The sequence below is a fragment of the Protopterus annectens genome, chromosome 1.part0, assembly GCF_019279795.1.
Source record: "Protopterus annectens isolate FY-2018-M chromosome 1.part0, PAN1.0, whole genome shotgun sequence".
Taxonomy (NCBI): Eukaryota; Metazoa; Chordata; order Ceratodontiformes; family Protopteridae; genus Protopterus; species Protopterus annectens.
The window spans coordinates 802,729,687-802,745,575 of record NC_056725.1 but is presented as its reverse complement, the minus strand read 5'-3'; the positions used below and the strand labels follow the sequence as shown (position 1 = coordinate 802,745,575).

General features: G+C 38.6%; 1 protein-coding gene across 12 annotated transcripts in view; it reads left to right on the top strand.

The window, feature by feature from the left end:
• The window catches only part of AFDN (afadin, adherens junction formation factor), a 3,286,836-nt gene that overhangs the window by 2,522,424 nt on the left and 748,523 nt on the right, over positions 1 to 15,889 (top strand). For all 12 annotated transcript variants that reach the window (XM_044063225.1, XM_044063199.1, XM_044063191.1 and 9 more), the window contains one exon: positions 3,778 to 3,972. In XM_044063225.1, the coding sequence (XP_043919160.1) occupies positions 3,778 to 3,972 (195 nt within the window). The remainder of the gene's footprint in view (positions 1 to 3,777; positions 3,973 to 15,889) is intronic.

Genomic DNA, 15,889 nt, shown 5'->3' with positions numbered 1-15,889 from the left:
GAGAATTCCTTAATTTCCCAACAGACTCTCCTCTCCAAGGAGGTGCAGGATGTCATCTTGGAGGCCAGAAGACCTTCTACTAGAAAAGCCTACTCCGCCAAATCGAAACGATTTTGTGCCTGGAGTCAAGAAAAGGGCCAGAATCCTTGGGTAATAAATATACCTCAAATTTTACAGTACCTAGCTGAGATGTTAAATAGTGGACTTTCCTTCTCCTCCATCAAAATCCACGCTTCAGCCATTTTTGAACAATGCAACACAGATCCTCCATTATTCTCTCATCCTCTCTTAAGACAGTTCCTCAGAGGGGCAAAGAATATAAAACCTCCAAGGAAACCACCAGTCCCTGCTTGGGACCTCAACTTCATATTGGAAAAGCTGACCCTTCCTCCCTTCGAGCCAGCTGCTTCAACAGAACTACAATACTTGTCATGGAAAACAGCCTTCCTTCTGGCTATTACCTCAGCACGCAGGGTTTCGGAGTTACAGGCCCTCATGGCTGTGCAACCTTTCATCATTTTCCATCAGGACAGAGTTTCCTTACGAACCAACCCTACCTTTATGCCAAAAATAGTATCCAGTGTAGCCTTGAATCAGACTATCCACTTTACCTACCTTTTATCCTAATCCACAAAACAAAGGGGAAAGACTACTGCATTTCTTGGACATTCACGACAACTTCGTTATTATTTGGACAGGACAAAGCCATTCAGGAAATCCGAGCAACTCTTTGTGTCCTATGCTACAGGTGCTCAAGGAAAGGCTATTTCCAAACAGACAATCTCAAAATGGATAGCCCACTGCATACGCTTTTGTTACTCATTTCATGGAAAAACTGTGCCTTAAAGCATCAGATCCCACTCCACCAGGGCCACAGCTACCTCTGCAGCTTTCCTCAGGGGGGTTCCTACCAAGGACATTTTGGAAGCAGCCACTTGGAGTTCAGTGCACACTTTCTCCAAAGACTATCACCTTCCACTATACTCTAAATCTAGAGCAGGATTTGCCACAGCTGTTTTGCAGGGCATCCTTGCTCCTCCTAGTTCCACTTAGTGCCTGCCACCCCTACTTAGCTTTGGGATTCTTCCCATCTGTAGTGACTGCAGCTGTATGCACGATGAACATAGTACAGTTTTGTACCTACCATAAATGTAGATGTTCGAGTGCTCATACAGCTGCAGTCCAGGTTTCCCCCCCTCCGTCCCCACTTAGGACAGGCCTTATGACAAATACCTTCTCATACAACCTATTTGGGGTATTCTTTTATGGTGTATTTGCTTGCAACTACTGTTTTTTGATTATTCTATATTGCATGATTACATAAGTTTATGTTTTGCCTTCCTTCTGGGGGCACCTAACATCTGGGCAAGAAATAGAAGATGGCATCGGCTGCCTCTTTTATACCCCTGCCGCACTGACGTCAGGGAAGAAGCGATGACAACCGACGCCGGACCTAGACTTTGGAATTCGGCCGACCAAGGACCCGCCTGACGGCAGGATAACCCATCTGTAATGACTGCAGCTGTATGAGCACTCGAACATCTACATTTATGGTAGGTGCAAAACTGTACTTTTCCCCCTCCTTCTGCATTTAGCCAGGGGCAATCATCACAAGTTACCTCACAGAGTGGACCTACTCACAAAGGACAAGGGATCCCTAATCCATCCCCACTTGGAATCACTGAGCCTAACACTGTGGGTGATAGAGTTTTGATCCCTTTCAGACACCTTTACTCTGAGGACATACTAAATGTCCTGCAGGAGGCCAGGAAACCCAATACTGGGGACCTATCTCTCCAAATGGAAAAGATTCTCCATTTGGTGTCTAAAAAGACAGCTAGACCCATCTCAAGGAGAGGTCCCCTTGGTGCCGTCTTATCTGTGTGAATTGTTGAAGGCAGGATTGGTGTATTCTTCTGTTAAGACCCACCTTGCTGTTATTTCTGCTTGTCTGCCTCTTGACCCTCCACTTGCTTCTAGACTTCAAGTTAAGTTATTCCTGAAAGGAATTCTACACCCCCCCCCCAGGAGGCCAGTTCCACCACCCTGAGACCTGAGCTATGTCTTTGAGAAGCTCACCGTTGCCCCATATGAGCCAGCAGCTACAGCCTCTCTAAAGTACTATACTTGGAAAACTGTGCTTTTGGTGGCCCTGACATCAGCCAAGAGAGTGTCAGAGCTCCAAGGCCCTCATGGTCACCCCACCCTTTTTAATTTTCCACAAGGAAAGGGTAACCGTATGGACTAACACATCCTTTGTGCCTAAGGTGGTCAAATACCTTGTCCCTGAACCAATGTATCCACCTCCCCACCTTTTTTTAACAGTCCCAGAATGACAAAGTCCTGCATTCCCTCAGTGTTTACAGACAGCTAAGATTCTACCTAGACGAGACCCAATCTCTTAGGAGATCAGAGCAACTGTTTGTCTCCTTTTTCCCCAGGGCTCTGGGAAAAGCTTTGACAAAATGGACTGTTTCTACCTGGATCTCCAAAGCCATTTCCTTTTGTTACATCTACCATGGCTGACACCTGGACTCTAACATAAAAGCCCATTACACTGGGGCCTTGGCCTCCTCTGGAGCATTTCTCAAGGAACTGGACACTCCTTCTATTATAGAAGCAGCTACCTGGACATCTGTCCATACCTTCACCAAACAAACTGGAACACATCTCCAGATCTAGAGCAGATTTTGCTAGGGCAGTCCTCCATGGTTTTTGGAAAATAGTTTCAAACCACCCTCCTCTTTTTCCCTTTGAGCTATGGCACTCACCCAAAGGTTATGAATACTGAAACATGAGAACAGGACATAGAATAGTTGTGCAAAATCTTACCATAACCATAGATGACCTTCTCTTCCATGTTGCAATATTGGATCCCACCATCCTAACCCCTGGAAAAAAAAAAAACTTTGCTGGATGATTCAAGACTTGTGCATCTATCATGATGGGGACTGTGGTCTGACTGGGATATTCAGTTCTCAAGAAGGTATGTTAAACATCACTTTTATAGCCCACGCACCCTACAGCCAACATCAGACGTCCCACGTACCTTGCAGTGACTAAAGCTTTTGTATACTAGCCGGATGTTTAGGTCACTAGTCAGAGGCTAACCCAATGGTTATGAATACTGCAACATGGAAGAGAAAGACATCTGTGGTTATGGTAAGATTTTACACAACTATTCTCTATGGCAAGTTTACAACACGTCTATACTTTCTCAGTAATAGGCTTTTTCTTTTCCTTTTCCTGATTATTTTTCCTGGATCTCCTTTTTTCATATCTTGTTTACCTTGACTGCATCTGGTCTTCGTTTTGGAGAGAGCCAGTCAGAAGAGTGTCTGCTGCTCTGTTTTATGGGCATTCCTTTGTTAAAGTGGCTGTGTACCAAATGAACAGCTTGTCTTCCCCACCTATCAACGTTTGACTGCTGAATATGAAGCATCTCTCAAAAGGACTTGTTGATGGTAAAATGTTCCATGTAATCCCTGGCTTTTGGCAGAGAGATACTCAATATGTGGTTTAATGGGAGGTACCATTGCAATTAAGTTTTTGTGGTATGTTCTTTACTATTATAGGACTACACACTTCTTCTTTAGTTTTATTTCAGCTTTTACAGGGAATAGTGTTTATGCTAATCATTTGAAATTAAGTAGTTAATGTCTGTAATTGGATGGCAAAATGTCAGAATGCATAAGTAAATCAAACTTAATAGTAAGAGAGAGATGAAAAAAATATTTTTTCTGCACTCTCTTACTAATATATTCTTTTCATTTGCAGTGTCAGATCGTCGTGGCAATGGAAAACCTCGACCAAAGAGTGAAGGCTTTGAGCTTTACAGCAACTCCACACAAAATGGCTCACCAGAGAGTCCTCCTTTAGACTGGACAGAGTATACTGAACCAAAGAAACTGCCAGGGGATGACAGGCTAATGAAGAATCGTGCTGACCATCGTTCTAGTCCCAATGTGGCAAGTAAGTGAACTTTGCCTATTTTGACATGCATTACTGCACTTAACTTTCTAATCGTGGCCTGAAACTACAATTGTTAGATTTGAAGTATCTTTATGCTCAGCACTGCAGCCTGCATAGCTGTTGACAGTAGTAAAATAAGTCTGTGAACACTTTTTCAGTTGTTTTTGCTTAGTAAGTTGCTGAAAGGGGAGTGCACATATGACATTTTGTGGTACATATTTATACAGAAGTCTTGCGCAGCTCACCTTCCTTAATACAGGGTTGTAATATGTGTGTTGTATTTCTTCTGCCTCATGTTGCTATGTGCAGCAATTCTAGCACCTGTATTTTTAGATTGATCAGCATCAGTACATATATTGTAAGTCATTATTTATCATTAGCAAGTACAGGTGGCAGAATATTCACACACACGGTTTCAGGGAATGTTGCAGAACCTTGAAACTGTATTAATGTATGCAATGCTTTGTTTTTTTATTGTATTGGGAAGCATTAGAGAGATACGAGTGAAAGAAACTAATGTGACACAGGACTCTCAGAATTTTGCAGAACTTAAACACTACGTTACACAGGATTTAGGGATATGCTGCACAACAGGAATTTTATGTTATACAATATTTTTGAGAATGCTGCAGAACTCTGCATATGGATGTACTCTGTATTAACATAATGTTTGTCTTCATTATATTGTGAGGCATAGACAGTGCTTACACTGGGAGATTACCAGAGATGCTTTGGGACCATTTAACCAAGCTTATTATGACATAATACTAGTCATTTATGCGTTATTACTAAACTGCATAGCACTAACAAGCTACATTAGCTGAATGCATGTGCACGAAAATTCCAAACTTGTGCAGAACCCTGGGGTATAATTTTGTGGGTTTCTACAGTATTTTGAGAAGTGATTGAGTGAAACCTGTTTAGGTAGGACTGCTAGACCGAAGGGATGACTTGCTTACATAGTTATACTTACCTGAGATTTGGTGTCTTCATTATTGTATTAGGTAGGATTTTTTGTCTCCAACATAAAACTGTAAAATAACTTTAGCAAGTTGACTATTTGGCTTTATGGTTTTGACTAAACAGATCAGTTAATGTTTATGTGATATTGTATACTGCGTCCTGGTTTTGTTCTGCATTAGAAGTATCATTTGCTCATGTGTTTGTTTATTTCTGCACTGTGATGTTGATTGAATCTCACAAGTGGAAAGCTATTGAAGTGGTGTAAAACTGTGTAATCAGATTTGCTGTGCAGTAGCAGAATTTGGATGACTTTTATTACTGTTTCCATACTTTTTAGAACTAGTAAAATAGCATGTGTGGTGCTGATGCGCTTGGTTCACCAGAACTATTTTGAGACCACCTAATTAGACTCATTCTGACAAATGCTTCATTAATACTTTATTTTGTTTTCTTTACTATTGCACAGTATAATGGCACAAATTGTCATTGTTACAGTGCTCCAAAACATTTGGAAATGGTGCTAATGTATGTTGCACCTCTACTCAGTGTTATTTTGGAGCATCAGTAATATTTTTCTTAGTTGGGCTAAATTGGTGATATATAATCAATCTACAGGGAATTCTCTAGGAACCGATGGAATTCCTGTGGAAGTTATGAAGTCAAGAGGGAGGAAGGTGATAAAGATTTAGAAGGTTTGCTTAATAGTATTTTAAAAGGAGGGGAAGCACCAGCATCTTAGAAGAAAGCTGTGGTGGCTGTATTACCCAAAGAGTGTAAAGACCCATCAGACCAGCTTCATGTACAATTTTAGACCATGATTATAAAGCATTTGCATTGCCAAAAATTGATCTGAATCAGTGTAGTTTTATGGAGGGGAGGCAAACATTTGCCAACAATGAAGATCTAGAGGGAAGCACAAAGAAAATGCCACTGCTGTTTGTGGGTTTTGATGCAGAGAAAGCATTCGGTAGAGCAAGCTGAAATTTTGAGTAGGGAAATGGAAGCATTTGCATTCCCTGATGCAATAATAGGCTTAAGAAGGAGAGTATAAAACTGATCTGAGGCATGAATTAAGGTAGAGTACTTTCTCTCTGATAAGCTATGTTTGAACGAAGGAGCATGGCAAGGGTGCAGTCTGTACCCTTTATTTTACATTTAGAGCCATTGGCAAAGGAAATAATGTACTCAGAAATTCAAGGATAAAATTGGTGTGATGATCAAGAAAAGGGGGTTGTATTTGCAGATGGTATTCTTTTCTAGTTAATAAGTCCAGAAAATGAAACTTAAGTCTTGTGGAACGTTTTGGGACAGTTTCAAGCCTTTTGGAGGTATACAATTAATGCCGATAAAGCTAATTTAATATAAAACAATAGTTTATTGCAGTATCTTCTTTAATTTGTGTACCCACACATGAATCGATACATGGTAAGATAAAGTAGTTAGGTGTGTGGATTAAATACAATAATTCTCTTGTGGCAGCTGAGGATAGCTAGGAAGAGAGTAGACAAAAGATAAAATAAAGACTGAGAAACTAGAGAAACTGAAAAGCACTTGTCTTTGTCTTTATTTTTGAAAATGGCATACTGGCAAAAATGGGGTGTTGCCATGGGCACACCTTGTGCGAACAGTTATGCCAATGTTGGTGTTTGCCAGTTGGGAAGATCAGTATGTCTTTAATGAAACCAATACTTATTTATCAGCCATGAAATTTTATGTGAGATTTGTTGATGACATATATTTTATTTGGGAAGATGGCCTTGATCAACTGAGAGTATTTATCACGTATTTGAAATCCACGACAGCATTTTTGAAATTTACTTTAAATCATTCAGATACTGACACAGAATTTCTTGATGTCAGATTGGTGAAAGATGCAGAAGGTGGAACTGACACCTGCCTCCATAGGAAATAATGTAGAAAGGAATGCCCTCTTGGCGATTGGGGGGGGGGGTATCCATCCAAACTATGTGTTCTCTAATATAATCAGTAATCTAGTAAATAGATCGTCCAGAATATCCACGCAAGATCAAGTATTTCATCAAGCATCGGATGAGCTACAGCAGTAATTTCAACAACATGGTTATAATTGTAAAGAGGTACAAAAGATACTGGTTCGGTCTGATGAGATCAGAAATGTGAGAGCACAACCTTTTTTCAGACAAGGTATCACCAGACAGTTGATTCAAGTAACAGTGTGGAAAATGCACATGAACAAAATAATAAAGTTCATTTGATGTTAACATTTTCCAGTGATACTTGCTATATTTGTTAGATAATATGGAATAACTGGAAAATCCTTACCTCAAACGAGAAATTGAGGCATATGGTAAGAGCTTCACCAACTTTTGGCTTTAAAAGAAATTAAAATGTAAAGGCTCTATTATGTTGCACAAAAAGGCAAGGTAATGCAGTTGGAAATTTTAGGAATGGAACCTTTCCCTGTAGAACCTGTTCATGCTATATTTAAACAGAAGGAATGAATTTATTTATTTTATTTTTATTTATTTTACATTTGTTATTTTATTTTACATTTGTTAACCGGGCTAGTCTGGCTGGATACATGTCCATTTTCAGCAGAGGCCCGAGGAGAAAAGCTCCACTATAAGCTAAGAAAATTACAATAAGATATAAATCTAATTATTCTAAGATATAACTACAATCAGAGAAATAGAAAACATTGGACTGAGGATAAATTCAAGAAAATCAAGTTAAAAATACGCAGATAATTAAATATCACATAATTGTGCAGAAAGTACATACTTAAAAACTAACAGTAAAAGGAATAGAACTAATGTAGTGCAGAGATGAAAAGAGTGGAGGAGACACAGGTTAGTCAGGTGTACTACAGGAACAAAGCCAATGATTTTGGAAGTATTGTTTAATTTTCTGTTTGAAAAGTGGCAAGGATGTAGTCAAAGTTATGTCACAAGGTAAGAGATTCCAAGTTCTACCTATTGTGTTACTGAAAAGGGAATCACCTGCTGTGTTGTTTGCCTTTATAGTTTTTGTCATGAGTTTACTAGATGAGTAAGTGAGTTAAGATTGTTGTAAGGGATTAGTAGTTGTGAGAGTATAGGGGTATAGTCAGGTTGGTGTAGTATATTGTGGGCAATAGTGAGTTGAGGAATTATAATGTGGTTTTGAACTTCAAGCCAGCCTAGTTGTTTTAGGTTTATACAATGATGGGTCCTAAAGGGGTTGCTAGTGGCGAAGCGAGCTATATTGTTATAGCAAGTAGCAAGTTTTTTTAGATTGGTTTTCTTTAGGTTAGTATAAATTGGGGAAGCATATAGGAGGGTAGATAGAAGGTGAGATTGTGCAATCTTGGTTCTGGTTGTTGGGGTTAGGAAAGGTTTGATACGATATAGGGAACCAATTTTTCTGTTAACTAACCTGATGTTGTTGTTAATGTGCTGGTCAAAAGAGAGATTATTGTCAATGGTTATTCCTAATAGTTTTGTAGTTGGATCAGGAGAGATGATAGTACCATTATTAGAGAGAATGGAGAAATTTAAGGGGGGAGACCGAGTGGTGGGGGTGAAGAGGAGAAGTTTTGTTTTTTTGGCATTTAATAGGAGAAAACGTCTAGAGAACCAAGTTTCTACAGCATTAAAGGTAGTTTGGGTTAGTGAGATCAGCTCAGTAGAGGAAGGTGCTGAGCAGATGAGGGTAGAATCATCTGCGTATTGTATGCAGGTTGCTTGTGGGATAGAAGTCTGAAGATCATTGATAAAAAGGGAGAACAGGAGTGGACCAAGAATGGAGCCCTGAGGAACTCCGATGGAAATGGGTAATAGTGATGAGATATGGTTATCCCATATTACGGCTTGCTGTCTGTTGTTAAGATAAGAACTAAACCAATTAATGGCGACTTTGTCACAAGAGAGAGATTCAAGAATGTTTAGTAGGAGAGAGTGGTTGACCATGTCGAAAGCTTTAGAGAGATCAATGAAAAGAGCGGAAGAGAGTGTATTGTTGTTTCGATTTTTGTTGATAGTGTCTACAAAGGAAAGAAGGGCAGTTGTGGTACTGTGGTGAGGTCTAAAGCCATGCTGACAGGTTGCAATTATATTGTGAAGAGAGAGGTAGTGAACGAGTTGCTGATGAATACATTTTCCATGATTTTTGCAAGGGGTGAGAGAAGGGCAATTGGTCTGAAGTTGGAGAGGTCGAGGAGTTACCACCTTTATGAAGTGGGATTATGTAGGAGACTTTCCAGATGTCAGGGATAGTTCCCTCTTGGATAGTTCTGTTTATAAGTAAGGAAATAGGATAAGCAATTTCTTTGGCAGCTTTCTGAAGGAAGAGAGAAGGGAGCTTGTCAGCAGAAGGGGTGCAAGGTTTCAGTTTGAGAATGAGTTTGTAGATGAAAGAAGTAGATATAGGTTTTAGAGAGAAGTTGTAGGAGGAGTTAGCTATGTTAGATGGAATATTAGGGTTGTTGGTGTTCATTTGTTTTGCTAGGGATTGGATAGTTTCAGAGAAAAAAGAGTTAAAATCATTAGCAGTCTGGAGAGGGGTTTCAGGGTCAGCGTTAAGAGGGGAAGGAGTTTTTGCAGTTCCTGGGGAAAGTAGTCTGGTTACTGATGACCAGAATTGTTTGGCATTGTTATGATGGGTTTCTTGAAGTTTACAGTAGAAATGTTTCTTGTCAGAGATTATTGATTTCTTAGCCTGATTTCTGAGCTGGCGGTAATGAACTAAATCAGGGTTTTGTTTAAGGCATCTCCATTTTGTCCATGCTTTGTTTCTAATAGGAATACGTTTCTTAGTGTTGTTGGTAAGCCATGGGGCTGTTTTGGTCTTTACTCTAATAGAACGTTCTGGAGCATGTCTATTCAGTATGGATAAGAAGGTAGAGTTAAAGACTGAGACTGCCTCCTGTAGGGGGAGTGATTTTAAGCAATTCCAATTACATGCTCTCAGTTCAGCTTGAAAATGTTCTAAGTTAAAATGTTTGGTAGAACGAATTGGCCTTGTATTAGGAAGGTTTGTACATTCTGACTTTTGTCTGGTAATGTAGGTTAGGGAGTGGTCGCTGATATCGTCTGGCATAGTACCTATTTTATACTTTTTGTTGTCTTTATTTGTGAGTATCCAGTCTAAGGTGCTCTCTTTCTTATTGGGCTTATTGACTCTTGTGGTTGAGGTAATAGTTTGGGAAAAACCATGTAGGTTAATATGAGATGAGGGATTATCAGCATTGATTGTGTTCCAATCAATGTTAACATCGCCTAGAATTATGGTTTCTTGGGGATAGGTAGAAGAAACCCAACTAAGAAAGTCTTCTAATATTGGAATGTTATTACCTGGGGGAAGATACAAGCAAATAATGTAAATTGCTTTTTTGGTATTAAGTTGTAGTTTAGTAATGATGACTTCTATTTTGCTATCTTGGTTTGGATATGTTGGTTGAGTAGAGATGTTAAGTTGATTTTTGTACAGTATTGCTACTCCCCCACCCTTACGTTTTAAGCGGTCTTGTCTTACTATGTTATAACCTTGGGGTATAATCTCTGAGTCCTTTGTGCCTGGGTTTAGCCAGGTTTCAGACAGGCAGAGAATATCAAAGGAGTGGATATCTAAGAGGGCATGGATGAAGGGTATTTTCTTATTTATGCTTTGAATGTTAAGGTGTCCTATGAGGAGGTTATTATTGAGGTTTGGTGAACAGTTTTGAGGTGGAGGGGAGAAAGGGCCAGGGTTGGGGTGGATGTCACCATCTTGTAGTGTTGGATTAGCTGGTTTAGTGGAATATTTGCTATTTAGAAGTGTTAGAGGTTTTATTTTTTTGTCTGATTGTAGTAGGTAGGTAAGGTGATGTAATCTATGGAATTTAGATAGATGATAGCTTGGGATAGAAGTAACATTGGAGTACGATCTGATTACAGGACAGCATTATTTTTGTTCATGTTATGCGAACTGCAGCACCAAGCATTTGATCTATATATATATATATATATAGGTTCATAGTTTAGTACTGAGCCATTTTAAGCCTAGCCAATTATCCCTTGTGAGGCTCAAACGCTGCACCTTGTGTTTGTAAGGCAAACACCTTAGCCATTAAGCTATATATATATATATATATATATATATATATATATATATATATATATATATTGCTAACTGCAACTGTTGTACTACTTACTTGTACTACTTACTACGTGGGCAAAACGGATGGACAATTTCATGAAAGGGTAAGGAAGCATATCAGGGATATAAAACTGAAAGATGAAAAAAGCCCGTTGTACAAACATATTTTATAGCATCCTGGACATTATTTATGGCCTTACAAGTATTGAATAAAGACATGAGAGGGAGATAAAATGCTTAATGACTGAAACTGCTGAAATGAAATGGATAGCTGCTTTGCAAGTCTTTAGAACGCTGGGTTTGAATAGTAATTTATCAGTTAAACTTGCCCTTAAAGGGCTCAGAAGAAAGATATGATTGGTCATTGAGGAGGTGTGTATTGAAATAAGCCTTCTGATTGGAGCCTTTTTTTTAAAGCAGTGGAGAATTTTTGAAAGGTCGATCTGAAGGACTGCTGAACAGTCTGAAAGCCCTTATCTTTTAAATTTATTTTAAATTAAGATTAAGTTTTTATGCTACAAACCTTGGTGAACTCTGGTTTTACTTGTTTTTTTTACATTGTTTTTATATACATGCACACACACACACATAAACACACACACACACACATATGGCTGTCAAAGATTTCTGCCTGAAGTGTTTGTTAAAGGTATTTTTACACCCTAGGCAGACTTGAAAATTTTCCTTGGGTAGGTTGAGAACATTGGTGGTGTGAGGAGAAAGAAAGGTAATTAGGAACATTTTTTTCTCTGAATGTAATGGTTGAAAGATTTAAAAACTTCCCTACAGGATACTCTGTCAGAAGTATTGGAGAAAGAAATGGTTGTAATGAAGGAAATTATTCTTTTGAACTGGGACAAAGGATCTGAATTGCCTAGACATAGGCTGCCAAAAAAGTAATTACTAGAAAATGGAAATCAAAATCAAACTAGCTGTAGTTAAAGTACTGAATACTGATAAAATAACTGGACATGGGATCTTTACTAAAGGGAATGAACAGATTACATAAAACTAAACAGATTTTCAGAAGTACATGCAGAATAAAGTTGAGGAAGAGTAGTGGGGTTTAAGGGAAAGCAGGAATTGAGCAATTTGTGTCATGATAGATCAAGTGGCAGTTGTTATAAAGAAAGAACATAGTGCAATAACTAATGAATGAAAAAAATGTTAACATGGTTTGTTTTCTGTTAATGGATATGCACCTGTGTCTTCAGTGATAATTTAATAAAGGTGTTTTAAAAAAAGTAATTTTCTATATCGCCAATGTTTTTTCAATGCTCCCGTTTGTAAGCCTTTCCTCCTGGTAACACTGCACCATTCACAGGTACTTGTGCAGGGGACAGTAAAACAGGTTCAAGAGGATAGGTTTTATTTGGGCTACTTTTAATACAGCTTTTGTCATTTAATCTGGATAAAAAAGCACACAATGGTAATCTTGCTCACCTGCCTGATGCAAACATAACATTGCTGATCTCTTATTCATTGTGCTTGCTCACAGTGATTACCTCTCATGGACTCGGGCTTTCTTGCTAGTAATGTCCCTAATAACTTTTTAATGTTCATCTATCGTAAGATTATCAAATCTTTATTATCTCTTCCACATTTCTTATCCCTAACTGTAACCAACAAACTATTCCAGGTGACCCTCAAGTTCAAATGTATGTTCTTGCAGAGTATGCAGCCACATTACACTTCCAAGCTGTTTGAGAAGAAAACCAAAAGATTGTTAAATAACTTTTTTCTTTTTTGTTAAGTGTTGTAGAGCATTGATCTCCATGGATCTTTTTCAAACTCGGCCCAGGAGTATTGTCTGGTTAAGTGACTTGCTCAGAGTCACACAGTTTGGCAGTGGAGGCTGATTGAATCAAACCCTGGATAATTGGACCAGAGGAAACTGCTCTTAAACCATCTGCCCACGTGCGAGACCACTTGAAACCCTCCAACTCTACCTTTAGTGTGCTGCATCATCACTTCCTTAAAAGGTAGAAGACAAAAACAGCAAAGCCCAAAAATTTATAACCTCACACTTATCACAGGAATTGTTCCATCAGCCCAGAAAACATGCCATTATTATGCTTTTTGTAAGATACCACAACCAAAAACCCATAAAGACTATTTTTTTAACCCATAAAAAAACTATCTCTACCCTTTGCCCTCTTGTCAATATTTTTGAAAATAATTCTTTATAAACAGCTGCTTAAATCCTTTAATAGCGGTGTGCTTCTGTCTGCTGGGCAACATATCTTCAGAAGTGATATTAGCACAAGTACCGCTAGACTCTAATTTTGACACTGTCTGTATCAAACTAAATTACTGTCTCCTTACAGTTGGTATTTTTGTGGAATATCCCATGCATTTGGAATTGCTGATCACAAAATTTTGCTTGCTAAGCAACAAACATTCAGTATGGGCAAAAATGTCATTGCCTGGTTCCATAGCTGCCTTGACAGCAAGACCTTTCAAGTTTACTCCAATAACCAGCTGTCCGCTAATGGAACACTGAAAACATGTGTCCCCTGAGGCCCTGTTCTAGGCCTGTTATTGTTTTCTTTATTCATTTTTGATATTACTGATGAGTTAGCTGAACTTAACCTTATCCAATACACAGATGACATATTACTCCAGGCAAACAGATGTGCCCCAGTCCTGTAATCTCAGTGTCTGCTATCCTTCTCTGTCCTTTGTCAGTGGTCTGAACAAAATTAGCTCCAAATTAAGTACACAGTAAAAAAAAAACTGTTATGCTCTTTTCTTCCCCTCACATAGCCTTTTGACTTCCTGTCCTTAATGTCTCAAGCAATAACCAAAATGTTATTCCTTTTGTAACTTGAGTGCAAATATTTTGGCCTAATCCCTGACTCTTAAATTTTACAACTTACACTGATGTCATTAATTAAGACGTCTCACAACTAAAACTCTGCTGTTTGATATCAAATCTGTTGTCTTCCAATGCCCTCAAAGGACTGACCAAGAATGTTGTCCTTCCTAAACTAGAATATTGTCTTTCTCTACTCTCCTTACTCTGTGCTTATAGCACTAATAATTACTGACAATAAAATTGCCAGATTTGCCGTACTTCCTGATGCCCAGATGTACCACTGCACCATTTTAAATTATATAAATTGGCTGCCCATTACTGAAAGGTCCACTTATCTTTGCACCTTACTGTATAAAATTCTAAAGACAGGTACTGCCCCCACCCCCCTTTGAAAAGATAATTGCCTTTGAGGAACAGTACTCCTTCAGGAATTCCCAGGAGAACTTTATCACTCAACCATCCCTCTACTTAAAATAGTTATTGGTGAAAGAGCCTTCTCACAAACAGGCCAGCCTCTCAAGAACAAACTAAATGCTGAAACAAGGCATCAAAATTCACTTACCAAAATTAAGAAGCCCTTTTCTGAGTACCTGTTTAATTAAATTGCTTGAAAATACTGTAAGGATAATGAATAAAATCTTTAAAACTCTTAAAATTTAAAAAATGGCTACAGTTTCAAAGCTGTTTCCTTTTGCCATTTAACTCTTCTTACTCCCCTTTTTTCTTCATAATCTCTAGGCCTATCTCTCATTTACATTCGAGTTTTATTTTCAGTGAAATTCACTGTTAAACTTTTAAGACGCAATGTGCTTTAGCCAACCTGTACTGCAATCCATATAAACTAATACAGCCTAATATAAATCTGCTACTTTAGAAATGTATAAGAACTATATGACATTCTACTTTATAAAAAGCAGTGTAATTGTATATGAGCTTTTACAGTTTTGCAATTGTATAATGTGACGTTCTGTCATATATGAAGTGCATAACTTAAGTTTGCATGCACTGTTTCTTGCCTCTGTACCTAGGTCACAGCTGAAAAGAGTCTCTGGACAAATTCACCTGACTGGGTACCAGATAGTAAGTAAGAAAAGAAATAACCAGTGATACCATTGCTTTAGGGTCTGTACTGGAGAACATCTCCTTCAGGGAGACCATGAACCTCACACAGAAGCACTTTTTGGGAAAGATTTAAATAGGTGTTGGATTCTAAAAAAAAGTAAGTAGAAACTTCTAGATGAGAAAAGAATGCAAGCCCACAGCCATTGCCCCATTTATCCCAGTCTTGTGCTTGAAAGAAACTGGTCTGCTTTAACATGATCATAAATGCAAGTACTTGCACAAAAAGAAATTATGATGGATCCCCCTGTGCTTGCAGTAAACATGGCCCATGGTATCTGTGTTACCACTCAAGCTCAGTGCTTTCCCCACTTATAGGGAAAGCAGAGTTTAGGACTGAGTCACTAGCATTTTTATACCATTTCTGTTCTGTAATTGATATGAGGCCCGTCAGCTACCAGACCCATATAGGCTCACAGGTTAGCTACCATTGCGGGCCATTTTAAGCCTAGCCGATTTCCCTTTTCATGGTCAAAGTAAAGTATCCAATTTGGTTATAGAGTGGCCTTTCCTATCCCTTGATAATTAATTATGTAGTGCCCCTAATGAGAATAACTGGGATCATAACATAGGTAATTTGAGGGGATCCATGGATGGCATAAAGCATTTAAGAGTTGAATCTGTCCATTTCAACAAAGTATTAGTTTAAGGTTGTGCTCACTTAACCAACCAGCTTATTCCACATTTTTTATTTTTTATATTTTTCCCCTAACAGATTTGTTTGTTTTTCAGTTGAATTGTACAGGTTATAAGTCGTATTAAAGGTGGGAAAAGTTTTGAAATATTTATTGTGGTCTTATTTTTTATATCACAAAAACCTGGCATTTTAACATGGGTGTGTACACTTTTTATATCCACTGTACAGTGGCAGACACCCTACGCAGGTCCAGGACAGAAACCCACGAAGGGATGCTACACAGGAAT